The sequence below is a fragment of the Scardinius erythrophthalmus genome (genome assembly GCF_964197995.2).
Source record: "Scardinius erythrophthalmus genome assembly, chromosome: 14".
Classification (NCBI taxonomy): Eukaryota; Metazoa; Chordata; class Actinopteri; order Cypriniformes; family Leuciscidae; genus Scardinius; species Scardinius erythrophthalmus.
The window spans coordinates 21,979,280-22,000,807 of record NC_138234.1 but is presented as its reverse complement, the minus strand read 5'-3'; the positions used below and the strand labels follow the sequence as shown (position 1 = coordinate 22,000,807).

Sequence of the window (21,528 nt, the reverse complement as noted above, 5' to 3'; positions counted from 1 at the left end):
TTGCATTATCATGGTTTTACCATAGTACAAATGTAAACAAATTAAAATAACACGTTAACACCATACACATTATACCATTTGTAAGTGTATGAAATGTCATAATTAAAATTATATAGGCAACCCTCACACTTGCCACCACTGACCAAGGTCAGTTCAGTCCTACGAAAGTATTTTCAAATGAAACTTGCCAAAGAAAATATAAGAAAAAAGTTCCTCATAGACTCTGGAAAGAGTCAACAAGAAACCAGGTGGTCACAGTGCATTTCATTGTAGCCTGCTATTTTTCATAATAGATATACTCAACCTTTAAAAGATAAGAATCTTGAGAGTTCATTTACTTAAAGATGACTAACGCATTTCAGTCAGTTGTGTGATCGTTCTAATGCCGCGAGTTCCCCACCGGGGGCGCTATAGCGTAGGAGAAAAAAATGCATTAAATTATAACAAATATTTTCTCAGAGACATATAGGCATATAGGCTAAGCATATATAAGCAAGAAAAAATCTAAATAAAAAAATCAGGTATTAGTAGGTATACGAACGAAGCTCTTATAAAACGTCATAATGGAATTTGACTCAATGTCAAAATTGTGGCACTCTTGTATGCATCCGACAAACAATTATTGAGAGGAAATGGACAATAAGACCAATATGCCACTGTGGGTGTAGGTGTAGTAGTAGCAGTAGTAGCCTACTTAATGACGAAACTGCTCAGCCCACATGTATTAAGCTCCTCCCTCTACAGGTACATGATCAGGTGCTGTATAGATACAAGGGAATAACGAAACCTTATTTAAAAACTGCAGGTGCCAGGCCTTGTGAGGCCTCCAATACGGAATTAACAAAGAGTTTTAGTGTTCGTTTTTAAAGGGGACACATTAAGGTACGTGAGTCGAGCGTTTTCTTCCTTCTCTGCTTTGTTGTGTTTATCGATTGTTTGCGTTGGTGTGAGTTTCACTTTTTGCTGAAATGTAAGCTGTTTAACTGGAAGTTACGTCGAAACGGTGAATAATTGGCGACATGTGTCACGCACGACTCTTGAGTTTATAATAACTTGTATTTTAGATCATAGGCTAGGCCTACATGTTTCTGTTCTGCTCCAATAAATATTTGATTTTCGTATAATGTCTTGCCTGATTGTTTTTGCTAACAGACACGCAGTTTCTACAATTTGTTGCTATTTTCTTTAGAAACTATTTTTTGTTTTTAGAAATGACATTTAAACTTGTTGACAGCTAAATGTGAATTGTGTGAATGCTCTTTTGTCTCGTATTTGTCTCATTCATATTGGAACCGTTATTAATTGTTATTAAGTCCATTCATACATTAGCGATAGTCCTCAATTCTGAACCTTTATCTCTATATCCTGAAAATGTGTGATGTCCGATTTTTTTGAATCGGATCTTCGGATCTTTTGATGAATTAACCCATTGAGCCACAAAAGCTTTCGGAGCGACTCGTACGCGTAGCAAAATCGTACTAAATCATGAAGATTCTCGAGTCAACAGCTGACTGAACAGAACAGAGAACCGTCCGTCTTTATCCGACTCTTAATTAACTAAGAACCAGTGAGGGGGACCTCACCTGAGTAAGATTTTTTTTATTAAGTGAACGAAGGATATGATTAATGGACCGAAAACTAAGTCTAATAGCTATAAGTTTACACCATATACCAGACAGTACGTTTGAAATGAAGCGGTTCTTTAATAGGCTCTTCTGTTCGAAAGAACCGATTCATGAGATCAATTGCAACAGAGCCTCGTCTGGCTTAACTGGTTCTGTCACTCACTTGAGTCAATACGTGCTTTGTAGTTTCGCTGCGGTTTCGAGAAACCGCGTCCACATTTCTCTCCAATGATGTTATTCTCAAGGATAGGCTACTAGTTTTGAAAAGCACTTTTTGGCTGTTTTTGTGTGGTTTGTAGTAGGCCCATAAATCAATTCAATCCTTTATTTTTCATTGTAGCCTACGAGTTTTTATGCCCCGAAACTATTAGGTGTGTTGATGTCTTAAGGTTTAGGCCAGATTGCCCAGCTAACAAAAATTAGTTTTGAACATGTTTTGCTAATGTTCCTATTAAGTCTGGACGGTCAAAACTTTAAGTTTCTTAAATGTTTTAAAAATGATAGCAATTTTTGGTTGGTTATGCAAATATTAGAGAAAACGTTAAGTAGATTTGTCATTTTGCGAACGTTATTAAAGACCAGATAACTTTGAATGAACGTCCTATTAATGTTAGCAGAATGTTCGTTCATAACCTTGTAAGCCAAAGTTCTATTAGAGTGTATCCTGTTAGCTGGATGCGTAGAAACAAATGACATGTTCTTTGTTTTGTGATGTTCTCTGTTATGAAGCAGAACAACAAATGTAATCAGTTGTGAAGAACTGGGCTGGACCACCAGAAACCCATGGTCTCCTATTGTGAAGGCGTTACTGTTTGAGGGGGCACACCTTAACGCAACACCATCTGACATTAGTGCTTTCCTCCTACATTTCCTGTCAAGAGTGTTGGCCTGAGGGTGTGAAATGATTCCAGTCATTTTGTTACTTCCTAAATTTATATTTGGTGTAACCACAGAGATGAAGTCCACCTCTTTTATGTGGGAATTCCAGCTGTATTCCCCTAAACTTTGTTTTTATTGTTGCTAAGGTGTGAGAGCGGTTTTAGCATGTTGCTATGTGGTTGCTAGGGTGATCTGGGATGTTTCTCTTGTGATATTGTAGCTTCTAGATATGGTTCAGCTCCCACCTTCAATGCAAGTCTCAGATTTTTCGCCCATAAATCGTATGTTTTTAATGACTTAAAGGGATAGTACACCTTAAACATTTTACTTCCAAACCTGTGTGATTTTCTTTCTTCTGCGTAACACAAAAGAAGATACGTTGAAGAACCAAGCAGTTTTCGTTTCCATTGACTTCCATTAGATATTTCTCAAAATATCTTCTTTTATGTCGCACAGAAGAAAAGTGTTGCAGGGCAAATTACTTGGGTCAGTGCTCGTTTTTAGGTCGGGTTCTAATATATTCTAAAATACATATATTCCATTCGCAAATAATCATTTAAATGCATATTGCGTTTTTAAAGTAAATTTTTAAATAAATATTTTTGTATTATGAAATAGTTTAATATTTTGGGGGGGCATATCGACAAAAATCTGGTGTGACTAACATGCAAGACAAACAAAAAACAGGAAATGATGTCATAGAGAGGACAAGTCAAGGTCAAGAAGTATCTTAATATGTTTACTTTAAGGCAAAGTTAGTTTAGGTTGTAAAATGTCATGTGGTGTGACCTCAAAATGTAATGATATTTATTAATTAATATGATATTTTTTTAAAAATACATTTTTTTTTACAATTATTATTTTATTTTTTTTAAATAATGATTGTTTACACATGTATTCAAGGTTTAGAGAAATATGTTCTTTGTACCTCATGTTACGTACTTGACGGTTGTTCCACATTATATTTTTAGAGTTTTTAAATTGACACTTGTTAAGTTTTCCGAAACCAGCATGAATATAAAGAGTAGGCTACATTTCAAAGAATTTGGATGTTCTTTATTGTGGACAGTCTTGTTATTGTTAACTAATACTAAAACTATTAACATAGTTTTTTAAAGTTAAAAAAGTTAAACATTCTTTAGGAGGCACTTTCAATTGGTTCACTAAAGCTTGGGACTCTTAAGCAATATGTTAGGGAATATCATCTCCAGCTTAGGCTACTTTATTTAACTAATATTACCGGTACTAAAATTAAAATATATCGAAGCTAAATAAAACCTAATAAAATGACAGTAGTACATGAAAAATGACTAAAACTATATGAAAACAGATATATAAAAAATAAAAGCTGATTCAATAGTAATAAATACTTTAATAGTATATAAATAATAGTGAAATGGGCAATTCTATAGCCTACTGTATGTCACTGACCCACATGCTGAAGTTTAATACTTATCATTAGTCTTCGTGTTCAAGGCCAATATATGCAGAAACATTCTCTGGGCCAGTGTGCATATTAAACATTAACAGACTGAGGTAATGATTGTCAGTGGAACCATGCCGTGCAAATCAACGTCCTTCAGGAACTCGCTTCAGAAAAAAAAGAAGAAAAAAACCCTACTGTTGTGTTTTCTCAGACACACAAATGATTGAGGGCATTTTAGGGAGAAAGACATTTTTAAAACCTGGATAAAGAATTGTATATTTAAAGTTAAACGCATCTTCAATCCATCGTTAGTCTTCATAAGGTGGCATCGCCTCAGTGAATGGAGACCTTCCCAGCTAGATATCCCAGTTCCTCCTTAATTCCTTGAGGAAAAATTCATATCAGAAAGTATTTGTAGACCTAGTGGGCGGAGCTTTCCATGGGCTCAGGTGGGGGTTTACAATGCACACAGTTTGTTTTGTTTTTTCCCTCATTACCTTTCAGTAGGCTGATTCCTGTGGGGACAACTGCTCGTCATGTAGGCCTATCTTTAAAAATGGAGATATTATGTTGAAACAGATACCCTGCTTGGTTTAAGTTCCCAGGTGTCTAGTTCTGTCTTGAAAATGGAAGTGAGGTTTAAAGGGACGGTAAGTCCATAAAGTATCTAGTTGTTTATGCTAGGCTAGTTGTTGAATGCTCTTAACATGAGCTGTCTTAAGTTTACTAAACAGCGTGATGTGTCATCTGAGCCGTGTAATGACAGCAGAGACGAGACTGTAAATACTGACTTGCACCTGTTGGACCTGAGTGTGTTGCTTTTGTTGCTGTGAAGTAAAAAAGCCTATATTACATAAATTGGTAAATGGTGTATAATTGCAGAAGTCATGTGCTTTGCTCAAGGGCATGGTTGTGATTTTTAACCTGTGACCCCAAAGGGATGGGCTAAATCGCACAAAAATGAAAATGATCCCATAATTTACTTATCCTACACTGTAAAACATTATATGATCAATAAGTTATGACAACATACATTTTTACATTGCGTTAACTCATCAAAATAAGTTACTCAATTTTCTACTTTTTTAACAAGTCAGTTTAATGTCATTTAAAGGAGAACTCCGGTCAATTTTAACATTGAGCTCATTTGTTTGTACATTTGGAGTGCTGTCAATACAGAGAACAACGACGAGTTCTTCTATTTTTAAAATTTGCACCCTGTTGACTTCAATGGGGCAAGAACTAAACCTGCTTTTAGCCTCTTAACATCCTTGATGTGTCATTACAAGTGCACAGAAAATGTGAGTGATTCCTTCTGAGTGAACACGAGTGAATCTGACTGCAGTAGATGTGAAAGATATGTATAAAAATGATGTTATTTAAGCCAGCGCAAATACCTGTGTTTACATCCTGTTTTCGGTTTAAGTCCAAAGTAATCGATTGCCGAGTTCAAGCGCGTGATCATAGGTAACTAAACCTATGCACGTGAACTCGGCAATCGACTACTTTGGAGCTCAATGTTAAAATTGACCGGAGTTCTCCTTTAAGTGGAAATGACTTAAACATCCAAGTTGATTGTAATTAAATTTAAGGCAGCAATTTTTTTTTTTTTTTTTTTTTTTTACAATGTACGTCTATATGACTTTCTTCTTTCAGCCAAACACAATTGGAGTTATAATAAAAATATCATGGCTCTTTCAAGCTCTATAATGGAAGTGAATGGCACCTGAATTTTTGAAGCCCAAAAAAGCGCATCCATCCAAAAGTAATCCATACAGCTCCAGGGGTTTGATAAAGGCCTTCTGAGGGATTTTTGTTATAAAAATATCCATAATTACAACTTTATAAACTGTAATAATCACTAGCCTCTGGTAACGTCAAGTTCAATACAGGTATTACATAGTCTGCCGTTCACTCCCATTATTAAGCTTGGAAGAGCCAGGATGAGGGTGAGTAAATTATGGGATAATTTTCATTTTTTTGGAGAACTAACCCACAATAAATCACACAAAAATGACATTTCTGTGATCATTTCACTTTTTTTTCGTGGAACACAAAAGGAGATATTTTGAGGAATGTCCTGGCTGCTCTTTTCAGTATAAGTAAAGTGAAGGGATCTGGGGGCTGTCCAGCTCCAAAATGATGAAAAAGCATCATAAAAGTGGTCCATATGATTCGAGGATATATGATACCCGTCCACTTTGTGTCTGTAGGGCTTTAGAGGTGGTGAGCAGTGATGGAATTCATAATCATAAACTACAGCGTAGTCAGCAGTATGTTAGAATAAGTAAGAGTCATATTCCATGAAGGGAGTTCCCTGGAAAAGGGTAGTGCTGATATTTGCATCCCTGGTTTCATCAATATGAGCAACTTCCTTTTTGACCATCATTGTCATCAACAGCAGTCATAGTTTCATGATGTTTCATATCAGAAATCTACGTAATTTCAAAGTATTACTAGCTATTTTGTGGAACCATGATACATTTGTTCCGTTTTGCTAAGGTCGATCAGCTTTGCCAACACAAACTCTCTCTGACCTTTGCAGCCAATAAAAACATGGGAAGCATTCCAGGAATTCTCTAGTCCAATAGAAACTGCTCTCAAAGTATGTCATGATGATAGTTGCAGCAGGTCTTTGTTTGGCAACACGTTTGGCTTCAAATCAAATGTGAACAAGTTAAAATAATTCAATGTGAGTGATTCAGCCCTTATTTTTTATTTACAATAAAGATATTAGGCTAACTAACATCAACCGTTCTAATTATGAACTTTGGAATCGGGTATGCCCCTTAAAACCCTTTTGTACTGATAATGGCTTGACTAGTCAATGTTCGGTTTCACTCAACGAATGTCTGCTGAGAGACGCGTGTTGTCAGACTGTTTATTGGTGAGCCGTTGGTGAGGAAGTGTCGGGTATCAGTGTTGTCACGCGCTGGCCCCGCCCCCTTGTACCTGTATGACAGGAATTCAACAGGTGCGAGCATGTTCAGCTAGAGCCAGACCTGACAAACAACAGCCGAGAGAGGCCCTCAAAAACTGGCACTTTTCGTCTCAACCGTTTTCCTTTGGTGGTTTGTAAACGTTGTGATATCTTGTTGTTGTCGTTTGTTTGACGTTGCGCTAATAAACGTAACTTAACCACTTCTTTATCGTTTCAGAATACCGACATGGAGGAGATGACGATATGGGAGCAGCACACGGTCACGTTATCGAAAGTAAGTTGCGGATCGAGGGTTTAATTCGCCTTAGCCACACCTTATCTCGCTGTGTACAGGTGTGTCTGAGAACGTGACACCAGGTTTACGGTTTCCCAAACAATTGAAAGTCGAGGCGGGTTGAAAGATTGGTGAGCAATTATGAAAGCTAGAGTTTTTTTTTTTTTTTTCACCTGTCACTGGGACGCACCCGATATTTTGGAATGTCAAGTTTAGGGTCATGTGGTGCATTTCACCATAGAAATAAAATTGCCTTTATTCTTTAATTTAAGATTTTTGTTTGTTTGTTTGTTTGTTTGTTTGTTTATAATTTTTGATTTGTTCATTCTTTTTTCTTTTGCTCTTTTGTCTCATTTAAATAATTTATATTATCTTTATCTTTTTCTTTTGTCTTTCATGTTTTTTCATGTTATTTATTTTTGTTTGTTTTTTGTTGATTAATTTTTAGGTTTTTTATCTTTTTGTTTGTTGTTTCTATCATTTGATTGTTCTCTTTTTTTCTTTTTCATCTTATTTTCATTTGTTCATTCTTGTGTTTTTGTTTGTTCTTTCGCTATTTTTTTGTTCACTTGTTCTTTTTGGTTGTTCTATATAATATTTGTTCATTTGTGTTTTTTGGGTATTTTTGTGTTCATTCTTTTTATATATATATAATTTTTTTGTCTCTGTTTTGATCTCATTCTTTAATTTGTTTTCCAATCATTTATTTCTCCTTTTTTCTGTTGTTTTTTGTCTTTCATTATTTCTTTTGCCTTTCTGTCCTTCTTTCTGTCTTTTGCTCTCTTTCTTTTTCTTTTGTTCTTTCTTTCCTTCGCTCTTTCTTTCTTTTGTCTGTCTTTCTGTCTTTCTTTTTTCTTTTGCTTTTTTTGCTATTTTTGTCCTGCTCTTGTTCTTTCTTTTGCTGTTCCTTTCTTTTTGTTTGCTCTTTGTTTTTATTCTTTTTTTGTACATTTCTTATTTTCTCTCGTTCTTACATTTTTAATTATTTTTTCTCTTATTTGTTCTGTCATTATTGTTTGTTCTTTCATTCTTATTTTGCTTGATCGCTCAGTCTTTTGTTTGTTCATTCTTTCGTTCACAGGATTCCAAGGTCGGCTTCGGTTTTGCGGTCTCAGGTGGGCTAGACAAGCCCAACCCAGTAAACGGGGACACGGCAGTGGTGGTCTCTGATGTGCTTCCCAGCGGCCCCGCCATGGGTCGTCTTCAGTGAGTACACGTCCACTTCTCCTGCATTCAGACCCACACTTCCTCCCACACATCCTGTGTAATCCTGTCAGACCTGTCAAGGCTGTGTACAAGATGGAAAAACCAACATACTCAAAACATATTTGGCAGATGATTTTTTGTGATAGAGACTCACATGATTCATTGTCCACAGTACACGAGATCAGATAGCTATGGTGAACGGTGTTTCCATGGACAATGTCACCTCACTCTACACTATTCAAAATCTGAGGAAATGTGGGAAATTAGCAAACATTGTAAGTAAGAACATTCCCAAAAACATTTCCAGAACAAATATCTAGGTAAAATTTTTGCGGTTTGAAGACAATTCTTGTTTTGCTCATTTTGTAGACCGTGAAGAGGCCACGCACAATTCAGATCCCTGCGAGCAACAGACCGACTCGTTCTGCCTCACAATCCAACCTACTAGATGACGTCGGACCTCAGAACAGAGGTCAGCGTGGCACTGACACCAGCCGTAACCGACGAACTCGAAGCGTGACACCTGACCGCAACGGTCATGACCTCCCCATCATGTCCGGCTTCAAGAGGCTGCCCAATCAGGATGTGCAGAACAAACCCATCAGAACAACCCTGATCAAGAGAAAACCCACAGATGGTCAGAATCCCATTGCTTTGCTTTGAGGAATCATTTGTGGTTCTTGCCAAGATTTCAACATGTTTCTCTCTGCAGAGTACGGAATGAAGCTAGGGAGCCAGATTTTCATCAAGCACATGACTCCCACCGGTCTGGCTGCCAAAGAGGGCACCCTTCAGGAAGGAGATCTTGTTTTAAAGGTGAGGACCAGGTTCTTTACGAACCGTTCCATCGCACTTAGATGTCGTGTAACCTATTTAAAACTTCTTGTGTAGATTAACGGCATGACGACGGAAAATCTGTCCCTGCTGGAGACCAAGCACCTGGTGGAGAAGTCTAGAGGGAAACTGACCATGCTGGTGTTGAGGGACGACAGAAAGTTCCTGGTCAGTATTCCTGAAGTGGAGGACAGTCCTCTAAACAGCGCGGACGAGAAGAGGGAAGACAGTAGCTCCGAGCTGGAGGGTGAGAGTCGAAGTTTTTACAGCTGATCTTTGGTTTTTGGAGTGTTGATACTGACCTTTCAATTTTTGCTTGAAGAAATCTCAGACCTGGATTCTGACAACCCCACAAATCGGAAATCCCGTCCAAGAGAACGACGTTCTCGCAGGTGAACACCTCAACTCTGACCTGATTCTCTGACTCTTAGTTAAATGATCTTTGCACTAACAGAGCTCATTGATCCACAGAAGTCGTGCCAATCCTGTGTCTAAACCACGTGAATCTCCCCCTTTGCGCTCTACACTCACAAGACCGCCCGCCCAGTTGATTCCCCCTCGCAGAGGTGAGCCTTAGCGCAAAAACTCAATGGGTCTCATTTATGAAACGCAAGTAAAATTGAATTCAAAATGGCATTGTCATGGCCAAGAGGTTTTGACCCATACTTTACCTATAGTTGTTTATGCAATTAGCTGACTGATGCTTTGGCCTTGTGCAGTTCCCTCCGAGTCTGAATCGGACCGCAGCAACTCGCCTCCATCGTCAAGACACGACACTCTCGATAACAGAGACCGATACAAGTAAACATGGCTTCATGTGTATTCAGCTCTGTAATGTATTGTTTTGGGTTGCACTTTATTTTACAGTTCGTGTACTTACAGTGTGCTCGCCTAAGAAAGCACTGGGTAATATAAGGTAACTACATGGGTTAAGGTTAGGTTTAGGTGTAGGTTCAGGGTTAGTACATGGTTATTAACCAGTTATTGTAATAACTATAATAATTATACAGTATGTACATGGGGAACAGGACTGTAAAATAAAGTGCTACCTTGGTTTTTTTCAGAAATTGTGATGAAACTGAACTAATAAATGGCTTATAAAATTACTTGATCTCTTTTTGTTTGTTTGTTTTTCTTATTTTTTGGTCTATTGTTTTTTTTTATTTTTGTTTTTCTGTCTGTTTTGCGGTTTGTTTGTTTTTAGTTAAATGGATGCATGGATTACATTTTACTTATTTTATTTTATCTTATTTATTTATTTATTTTTATTTTTTCAGGATTCTTGCTTATTTTATTTTGTTATTGTTTTTTTCTGTTTGGGTTGTTTTGTTTTGCTTTTAGTTTCTTTGTGTTTTTTATTTTGTTTTGCTGTTTTTTTTTGTTTTTTTTTTGTGTGTGTGTGAGTGTGTGTTTTTGTTTTGCAATTGTGTTTTATCATGCTACTGTTTGTTTGGGTGAGATGCATGGGTCACATGTTTGTCTGTTTCAGGGTTCTCTCAGGGGTCTCCACACTGCCAAACCCTCGAGCCTCACCCGTCACCCAGAACTGGACCCCCTCCACTGCCTCACGACCTCGCAGAGGTCTGCCTCAAAATGCGATTTTACCATATTATTTATAAACCAGCTCTGGAATCAAATCACTGGAATCACTGAATGATTCAGTAAATGATATGTACGAACCTTGTAGACAATTGAATCTCTATAGTTTAACGACTGTTTGTTTTGTGTTACCAGCTGTTTCTGAGTCAGATTCAGACCGGAGCGCCTCCCCGCCCCCCAGACGTGAGAGTCCCAGACTTGAAAATAACTCCAGATACAAGTATGAGTCAACATCATGAGCATTCACCCAAAAATGAAAATTCTGTCAATAATTACTCATCCTCATGTCTTTCCAAACCCAAAAGACTATCGTTCATCTTCGGAACCCAAATGAAGATCTTTTTGATGAAATCTGAGAGCTTACAGAGTCTACACAACTACCACTTTGATGCTTTAAAAGTTCATAAAGAGATCATAAAATGAATCTATATGAATTGAGCGGTTTAGTCCAAATTTTCTATTGAGACTCGATCACTTTATATGTTGAACAGATTGAATTTAGGCTTGAGGATGACTGAGTAATGACAGAATTTTCATTTTTGGGTGAGGAACTATCCATAGGTTTTCAATAATATATCTCCATTGCTTCTTCTCTTCTCTTCTCCCAGGGTCCTTCCCGATCTCCCTCCTCCAGGAATGAAGACATCCTCTCTTAGCATGTCTCAGGATTTCCCCCGCCGCATGGCCTCCCCTTACAGGCCTCCACCCAGAGGTGACTTTTCACCCCCTACGGCACTTAATTTTCAGTTCTGTATGCCATTTTAACAGACTCATTCAAGAGCGTGTCTTTCCCACACAGCTGCATCAGAGTCCGAATCGGACGATAGTACCGGACCTCGCAGACAGGGGACTCCAGCCAGCCAGGAGTCCCGCAATAGATACAGGTACACATGAGGGACGCCTCACTGCCACTTTTAACGCAACTCGCACCGGACTCTTTCAGTAGGGCCAGTCATCTGCCTGTACACGACGAGATAAAAGTTGATTCTGTTGTTTTTCATTTATTTGCTTTGTTAATTTTTTGTGTTGCATTATGTTGCTTGTATGCATTCATGTATTTTTCTTTCATTGTGATATCTGAAAATGTGATATGTGTTCTTTTAAAATAAAAGACCGAATCAACCTGAGTTTTCTCCTGTACTATGTTGATTTGTGGCTCTTGAAAAGGAAATATAGATAGCATCTTGTACCCAACATCTGAATTCATAAGTATACAATCAAATTATCCACATAATACAATAAACAGCATTTATACACACATTATGTAAGATTTTTAAATGTTATTTCATTCTCAACAACCAGTGGTGTAATGGAGACAGAGGTATCATAGATATGGATCTAATGATCTTTTTGATACGTTTAGTTTAGTACTTTCTGCTTGTCCATATGAATCACTGATTTTTGGGACTTATAATTGACCCTATAATCAGTTATGGCAGCGGATAGTCTACCCCTTTCAATGAGAGAGAAACCGCCAGAAACCCTGAGGTGAATATCTCCCTCAATGATTTCACATTAGTTCCCACTCTCCTCATGGACAAGCATCATTTAGTATCCCCTCATCCTCTTTTTTTTTTTTCTCTCACCCTCCCATCTGCCCTCTTTTTCTTGCAGGGCGACCCCAGAGGTCACGGCAGTCCCTGTAATGGAACCCCCAAAATGGGCGAAACCCTCAACGCCTGTACAGAGAGGTACGAGCAAATTGTGAAGGGAACATTCAAGGTTAAATATAAAAAAATGTATGCAATGAATATAATTTTTCTTAATACTTAGAAAAATATTTTCAAATATTAATGTGTCATTTAAATGAAATATTAAACATTATTTTCTAAATAGTAAAGTGTACATTGCTGTAAGTTCTGTAATTACACATCATTATTTACCCATTAATTTTCCATAATATATAAATAATAAATATTGTTGGCATAAAAATTAACTACGAAAAACTACTTAATTTCAATTAAACATTTGAAGTGTACACTGTTACACATTATTTTCCAAATATGAATGTGTAAATTACTGTAAATTTTGTAATTGCATATTAATATTTACAAATGAATTTTCCGTAATATATAAATATTATATATTGATGACAGGAAAATAATTTTTCTGTCAGTTTTTTTTACCTTGTCCCTCAATCTTAAGTATGAAAAATATTTTTAGATATTAATGTGTATATATTAAATATGAAATATGTAAATATCCATGTGTACATGATTGTTATTTAAATATTAGTGTGTTAATAACTGTACATTTTGTAATTGTTCATGCACATTTCACATGATATATGATATATAAATAATACATATTGATGGCATGAAAATAATTTTTCTTCATCTTAAATGAAAAATATATTTTTATATTTAATAAATTATTTAAATTAAATATTTAAAGTGTAATTTGTTACACCTTATTTTCTAAATATTAATGTGAAAATTACTGTAAATTCTGTAATTACATATTCATATTTGCACATTATTTTTCTGAAATATATCAATATTATATATTGATGGCATGGAAAATTTTTTCTGTCATTTTTTTTAGGTAGTTTAAATATTGATATTTAAATATCCATGTGTACATGATTGTTACGCAAATTGTTATTTCATAAAATATAAATAATACATATTTTTGTAAGTATGAAAGATATTTTTAATATTAATGTATACATATTTAAATACTGATGTGTACAGTGAATGAAATTACTTTGAATTCTATCATTTTTCATACAAATTACAAACTATTTACACAAATTTTTCATAGAAGTCATATGAAGTATTTTTGTGAAGTAATATTTTTATGAAGTAATGTGTCATTAGCTATTGCAGTTTTAAATTACACTCTTTGCATTTTAAATTCACAGCCTTTGAGTTATTAGCAACCCATAATGGTCTCTAATTTGCATATTTAATCAGCTCCTTCAGAATCCGAGTCGGATGCAAGTTACAACACTCCTCCTAGATCACAGTCTCCAGTCAGTAAAAACTCGAGAATCAGACAAGGGTAAGATATACTAATGCTGTTTTATTTGTTTTGGATTATTATTTTGCATATAAAGGTGACCACTATTTTCATTATTGTTTCGTCTCAGAGCTGAAATGCAAGTGCCAATCATCAACAACCGACAAGATCCCCCACTCAGATCCGCTCCTGCCAGACCACCACCCGAATGTATGTATAATGCACTTATTGCATGAGTGTCTGAGTGGTTGTTAGAGAAAGATGCCATATGAATGAATGTACATCTTTCTTTGGCCTTTGAAATATTGTTGTTATGGTTGATTCGCCAGATTCCTCTGAATCAGAAAGGGCCCCGTCACCTCTCAGGAGATCTGACAGTCCCAGCCACAACAGCGATCACAGGTTCAGAACGCCTCCTATGATCTATATTTATCTAATCCACACTTAAGATAGCAGATTATGTCATAGTGAAGGTCAGCAAACACTTTGGTTGCAACCAAACAATTCCTCAAGACATTGTATGCGGTCATAGTCGCTTATTGTGTGAATTTGAATATCGACACTTTCTTTCAGTTTGCCACATGCTAATGGAACTCTCCGCTCCAACATATCCATTCCTAACCACGCCACGTTGAAATGTGAGTACCATTAGTCCAAAAGCACACCCATAATGCATTGCAACTTATTGAGTGACTGTCGGGTACTAAATTGTAACTGTTTTACCTCAGCGAAACCTGTAGAGGAGCCACTTTATTCACTTCCACCAGACGCAGTGCCAACACCAAACCTGGGGTGAGAAATGTAGTTTCTTTGTATGCAGATATATATGGTTTCAGGTTCACACGTGTCATATTTCACCCCAAAATTAAATTGGGAAAAAATTATTTTTATTTTTTTTACATTTTCAACAACGTTAAAGGTATAGCGGAGGATCTTTCCGAATTTTAGATAAGACCCGCCCTCTCCACGTTTTGAAAAGTTTGATTGATTCACCAGAATGATTGACAATTAGGAGGACCAATAGTATAGTGATCCACCCGGAAGTAAAAAATCCTCCGCTATACCTTTAAAGCATAAATAAGCAACAATTACAACAACAATTACTACAATGATGTATAAATACTTTATATTATATTTAATTGATTATATGTATTCTATTACATATTTTATATAAATGTATTGTATTATATACTTTATTTACAATTCATTTAAAATAAGCATAAATTAAATGTATTTAATTATTTGTATTTATTATATAAAATATTTATATTTAATTTATTATATTTAGTTTTTAATATGTATCATTAATTTAAATAAGCATACATTTAAAGATGGTACAGAATATTTGCATAATGTATAAATACATTACATTTACATTTAATTAAAAAAAAATATTTTATTTTTTTCATATCAGGTACAGCTCAGACCAGAACCACATCAGCTTTGTGAAGGAGGGCAACGTTGGGTTGAGGCTGGTGGGAGGAAATGATGTTGGCATCTTTGTTGGTGGTGTCCAGCCCAACAGTCCAGCCCAGAGGCAAGGCATGACCGAGGGTGATCAGATACTGGAGGTAGGACCAAAGAACCATGTACACACATGATCAAACCTTTCAGCTATATTCTCCATTCTTCAAGAGGCTTTTTTTGGTATTTTGGTAGGTAAACGGTGTAGACTTTAACCAATATACCAGAGAGGAGGCAGCTATGTACCTCATGAACATCCACGCTGGGGAGCGAATCGATATTCGGACTCAGAACAAAATGGACAGTGAGTGCCTTCATGTCCAGACCTTAGGATGTCACTTGTGACCAATCCTTTGCAGTATTCCAAACAAAAAAAGTCAAATTAGGGAAGTAAAATGGATTACGAATGCCATTGCCAAATACATTTCTGCTCTTGCCCTCTTAGTCTACAAGAAGATTTTGAAGTCCAGCCTCGGTGACTCTTTCTACATCCGTACACACTTTGACCATGTGGCTGAGAGCAGTCTCGGCTTGAGCTTTACCAGAGGTGAGGTGTTCAGAGTGGTGGACACTATGTATCACGGGAAGCTGGGAAACTGGCTAGCTGTGCGCATGGGCAATGATCTACACGAACTGGACAAAGGCACCATTCCTAACCAGACCAGGTTTGTTAAATTGCTACTTTTAAAGTCTTCCATCCATAGATATGGTTAGTTTGTTTGCTTGTTAAGTACGTTACATTATAGTTCCTACATGTACTGACTCTCTCTATTTTAGGGCTGAAACTCTGGCCAATTTGGAGCAGGCACAGAGAATAAGTGCAGCCGAGCGCCAAGCCTCCGGCCCCAGAGCCGAATTCTGGAAGCTACGGGGCTTAAGAGGGGCCAAAAAGAATACCAGAAGAACCCGCGACGACCTCCTACAGTTAACGATTCAGGGCAAATTTCCAGCATATGAGAAGGTCCTGCTGAGAGAGGGTTAGTGTTTTGTTTAGTTTTTTTATTCAACTGTGACATTTTTAATATCATGTACCTTAACAGCGATAGTGGACTATTCCTAATGGAGTTTATGGTTGTAACCTGCGTTTGTTTGCTCATATGCAGCCAATTTCAAACGGCCAATTGTCATTTTGGGTCCTCTGAACGACATTGCAAATGAGAAGCTGGCCCGAGAGTTGCCTGATGAATTTGAAGTTGCAGGTATGAAAAATTGGATTCAGATTTTGAGAGAATTTTTCAGTTGAAATTTCTTCACTGTCAAATATTGAATATTCCATTTTATTGGCTTGTAGAAATGGTTGCCAGGAGTGGAAGTGAAAGTTCATCCAGTGTCATAAAACTGGACACAGTTAGGCGGATAGCAGAGCTGGTAACCTTTTCTTATGATATAGAATTAATGCTGTCAGTATAAGCCAAACACCAATGACCTCTACCAAACACCAACTAGTTTTCAGCCAACAAAGTATCTTGTTTTCACTTGCAGGAAAAGCATCCCCTGCTAGATATTACACCAACTGCAGTAGAAAGATTGAATTACATCCAGTACCATCCCATGGTGCTCTTCTTGGATCCTCATAATCGGAAGGACGTGAAGGCCATGAGGCAAAAATACATGCCAGGCTCCAACAAGAGCTCTCGTCGTCTCTACGCTCAGGCCTTAAAGCTAAGGAAACACTATAGCCATCTATTTTCTGGTAAACCCTTCAAAGCCTGTCTTCAAAGTTTATATTCTCTGCTTAAATCAATTCTGAAAACGTTTTCAGAAGCTTTTTATGTGCTCTGAAAGGCAATCGCTGTTTTTTCTGTCTCCTTAACAGCACGCATTGATCTTGAGCCTAATACAAATATATGGTATGACATTTTGAAAGACAAGATTCGGCAGCAGCAGTCTAAACCCGTCTGGGTATCAGAAGTAGCGGTAAGAGCCCTAGAGTTTTATAATGATACGCTCACGTCTTGTCGAATTAACGTAATTACGAGTTTTGTCTTTGCTGAACTTTATGCAAAGCTCCAGCTTTCTTAAGTGCGATAATTCTGACAAGACGTGAATTTAGGATTGGTGGAGAACCTACATGTCATACTTGAATTGGTTAACGAGAACTTGGTCTATGTCTAGTTGGAGGGAGGCGCTGACGAGGAGCTTGATGCATTGAGCCGTGCGAACAACTCTGACTACCTTAGTGGTGCCAGTGACTACGAGGACACTGACGGTGAGGCCTTCACAGATGGCGAAGCCTACACTGACAATGAAGACCTGGAAGAGCAAACACAAGGCATCGCCAGACACCGCAGCAGTGCACTTGCCCGCTCCTCGGAGCCCGCCACTGGGCAGAATGCTAGTCCTGAACCTTCCTACCACCTAGAGCCATACCTGGAGGAAGAATCCGAGTACACCCTACCTCCCGGTGAAGTACCTCCTATCCTCCACGTTCCAGAACCCCGTTCTCCACGAGGTGTCACTGGCTTTCACCAACAAGAAGACGATGTCCCCTCGCAGCGCAGCTTCACGGATTCAGACTTCAGCACCGGTGACATGGCCGCACCACCGGCACCTTCTGATGTGCCGCCCAACTTCAGGGCACCAGATCCCAAAGAAGTCCAATCAGAGACCCCTCCACTGTCAGTTATAGAGGAGAAACTACAACAGGTACCATATATATCTAATACCCATGTCACTGACCAATTGACAACATGATTTATTCAATTAGGACATGTTCTTTAATAGGACAAATCTTCGCCTAACCAATTAAAATCAATGGTTGATTGATCCACTGAATTAAAGTTTGAGTAGCACAACATACTTTAGTCAAATAGGACATCTTCATCCTTAGTAGGTAACTTCACACCACTGATCCCAGAGGTAACTGACTGTAAAACCTGATTAGTTGATGAATTCACCTTAAGTAAAGTTTGAGTACCGCATCATTAAGTCCTTGGCCCTAAAATCTGACCCTATCTGATCCACTAATATCAGTTTGAGTAGCATGGCATGATTTAGTCAAGTATGATATTTTATAGGATCTACATCCTTAGTAGGACCAATAATGGCCAAACTTACTCTAACCAAAACCTACCTAGAGAAATATTTTTTTGATAATGTTCTTCATCCCACTGATCCCAGGGGTAACTCTGACCATAAAATCTGATTTGTTGATGAATCCACCTTAAATAAAATTTGAGTAGCACGTCATTGGATTTTGCCAAGTAAGACCTGAATTCCTCTCTGAATATTTAGCCCTATCCCTACCTATAAACCTAAATCTACCCATTACTTATCCCTAAAATCAGATGAAAATAATTGGTGAAAAACACTGATGTAGAAAGCTTAACCCTGGTTGTAAGCCTAAACTTGACATAAACTGTAAACTTTTAAAGTTACCAAATCTGATTGGTTGGTTGGAAAGTTGTTCAAGGATCAACAAAAATGTTGATTCAGGAACATGTCACACTTGGTGAAATCACATTCACCTAATCCCAAAGGTAATCCTGACCCTAAAATGTGGTTGATTGGTAATTCCGGTTTGAGTGGTACAGCATGATTGAATCAAGTTGTTTATGTTTATGGATCTACATCCTTAATAGAACCAACAAAAGACAAATCCTTTACCCTTACCATAGCCTACCCTAAATCTTACTGTAGGACTTAAAAAAATGGTGATACAGGAACATGTCCTACCTTAAGTCATGTTGAGGTATTTGATTACGTTTAACATTAGGTATCTCAAAATACTCGATGGAGCTATTCATCATTTTGTGTGTTGTTGTTTTAGGCCCGTATGGCAGAACCAGAAAGGAAACCTTCCCCTTCATTTGTAGTGTAAGTGTTTCTATTTGATCTGTCAACTTGTGCTTGATGAAATAAACATTTATTTTTCATTTTTAAATGCATTTAATAAATCTTTTCTTTTAGATTGGCACATCACGAGGCCATGCAAATGCGGAGAACACAAATCCGAGGAAGTGACAGTGACAGCGATGAAAACGCCAGAGATGATGACGAATTTGGTATTGATGATGAAACTGATGACATTGAATGGGGACCTGCCACAGAGCTGTAATGTACACGGATTGTACTGAAATCACAAACAGGCACATGGACCACTCATGTCCTATTCTGGACCTGTACATTTACACAACCAAACTGGAACTTTTGTGTGTGTGTGTGTTTTTATCAAGTGTTCTTATGGACTTGTTATAGATAACTAGTCTCGGATTTATTTTAAAGATTTGTTGCCGGAATTGCTTCCTTTTTCTGGGTTTTGTTGTTGTAACGGATGTGCTGAGGTCTTCCTCAGGATTATTTCCAAAAGAAATATTACCAGTTGTAATAAAGACCATTTGGGTATGTTTTACCCTTTTCAGTAACTCGCTATGTATTATATTATTAATGTTTTTTTTTTGTAATAAATGGAACAAACCATTTGAGCCCAAATGATGAATAGTGTTGGAGATTGTACTGAAATTGATCTAACTTCTGCTCCACGATTTTCTGCCGTTCATCTTACTCAACCTGCTTAAAAGGTGAAGTGCTACATTTCCTCTAGCTGAATCAAATGGAATTGCAACAATACTAACTTTTTTTTAAAGTAGGTTCTTTGAACATTCCCCGAACTCCCACTGAGCAAACAAATCGATAACCCTTACCCAGACACACACAACATTGTTTGAGATCATGTTGCTTTTCTAGTTTGGTCGGGATGCTCAAAAGTGGTTACAGTTTTGCAATATTTTGTAAGTGCCACAGTGATACAGATTTGGGTGAAATCAACCTACAAATTATAGAGTTATCGTCAATTTTGTAGACAAACTTGAAGGCTAAATCATGAGTTCCCTCCTAGGGCGTCTCAATCAGCTCCCTAGTTTTAGCTCCACACAATTTAAGCGCTGTCTCAATCACAAAATCCTTCCAGTGCACTGGAATGTTGCCTTTCAACAATCAACAACTACTCTCACTGTGGCTGTGTCCCAATTCAAAGTCTGCATCCTTCGAAGGCCGCAAAGGTTGGCCTGAGCATTGTTAAATGGGATGGTCTAGCCTATAAAGACAGTTCTTGTAGTCAAGCACCTGTGACAGCTGCCGTTGATGAGTGACAGTAAGGTTTGTACTGGCCTTTTTTGAAGGTTATACTGTATTAAACTGTCTGAAAACAAAACAGGGTTCACAAACTGTCTAAATGTGTTCATCCTGGTCCATTTCTGTATATAATAAAGAGTATAAACTATTGCGTCTTAGTAAGATATGTCAACATTTGAACCTCTTTAAAGTTTATTTATTTGAATCAGATATTTGAGTAAGTTGAAACCCAATACTTACGATTAAAAGTGTAATTCGGCAATTTCTCTAAAAAAAAAATCCTTTCGTCACAAGCGCACAATGAATTCTGGGGAAGGCAAGGCCGTGAAGGATCCATTTTTTTGTATCCTTCATTTCACAGGAAACGGAGGACGCATTTGGAAGACACGTTTGAAGGAGCCTTCTCATTGGACAGCCTTTGTTGTGCCGCGGTGACGCAATCAGTCTTCGAAGGATGCAGCCTCTGAATTGAGACACAGCTAATGATCCCTTAACAGAATGTCGCATTTTCTGAAGCGCGAAACAAAAAACGCACAAGCCAACTCAATACATATCATGTCATGTGACCGTTTTAAAAAAGACAAGCAGCTATTTAATTACATTATAGAATAAACAAACATGGCTAGACAGTGGTGAACATTCTAGTTATTCATATTTAATTTATAGCTGAAATGTTGCAGGGATATGTAACAGTCGAAATTAAAAAAATTAATCGTCCACTGACCTGCCACTTCAAATCTTACCAACAGTAACGATATCTTGTATTTTTGCTATTGGTTGGCTTTAGTTGATTTATTTGCATACTGAATTCTGATTGGCCTTGCATCGCAAAGATTGAAGCTGTCTTTTCAAGACACGTGCAAGAACCTTAAACGGGCAGGTTTAGGTTTATTTATAATGTAGTAGGAGACAGGATGCTTCAGGTTCTAGCATTTGATTGGACAGGAAAAGCTGAAGTGCAGCATGATGTCATCAAAATCATTGATCTGAGAGTTTTGAATGTTTATATCTTCTAAAATCTAAAGTCAAATTTTGTCATTGTCTGCATCCGAAATCGCATAATTTCCAATATAGTAAGCAAAAAACAGTATGTGACACAAGAAGTATGTCCGAATTCACAGTAGCCTAGCTTACATTCAAGTTATTCACACTACAACGTAGGCCTATTTTTTTAGCGGTCGTGAAGTACTTATTCAAAATAAATAGAGAGCTATGCGATTTTGGACGCAACCATTGAAGCACTGGC

General features: G+C 37.4%; 1 protein-coding gene across 3 annotated transcripts; it reads left to right on the top strand.

The window, feature by feature from the left end:
- The first annotated feature begins 748 nt into the window (after positions 1-748).
- Positions 749-19,645, top strand: tjp3 (tight junction protein 3). Of its 3 annotated transcripts, none has more exons than XM_081384593.1 (31): positions 749-882; positions 7,089-7,145; positions 8,227-8,351; positions 8,524-8,626; positions 8,721-8,988; positions 9,064-9,167; positions 9,243-9,432; positions 9,508-9,577; positions 9,657-9,751; positions 9,905-9,986; positions 10,675-10,766; positions 10,920-11,004; positions 11,393-11,496; positions 11,584-11,668; positions 12,399-12,475; positions 13,700-13,787; positions 13,876-13,955; positions 14,075-14,147; positions 14,319-14,383; positions 14,474-14,537; positions 15,160-15,316; positions 15,405-15,513; positions 15,655-15,874; positions 15,987-16,186; positions 16,313-16,408; positions 16,501-16,577; positions 16,692-16,902; positions 17,026-17,126; positions 17,325-17,855; positions 18,979-19,025; positions 19,119-19,645. In XM_081384593.1, exons 2-31 carry the CDS (start codon positions 7,098-7,100, stop codon positions 19,264-19,266), a joined length of 3,795 nt encoding a protein of 1,264 aa, XP_081240719.1. In that variant the 5' UTR covers positions 749-882; positions 7,089-7,097; the 3' UTR covers positions 19,267-19,645. The 3 variants fall into 3 exon arrangements, with proteins under 3 accessions (XP_081240719.1, XP_081240718.1, XP_081240720.1); XM_081384592.1 differs by lacking the exon at positions 749-882 and adding an exon at positions 4,497-4,580; XM_081384594.1 differs by lacking the exon at positions 749-882 and adding an exon at positions 6,911-7,001.
- The last annotated feature ends 1,883 nt before the right edge of the window (positions 19,646-21,528 follow it).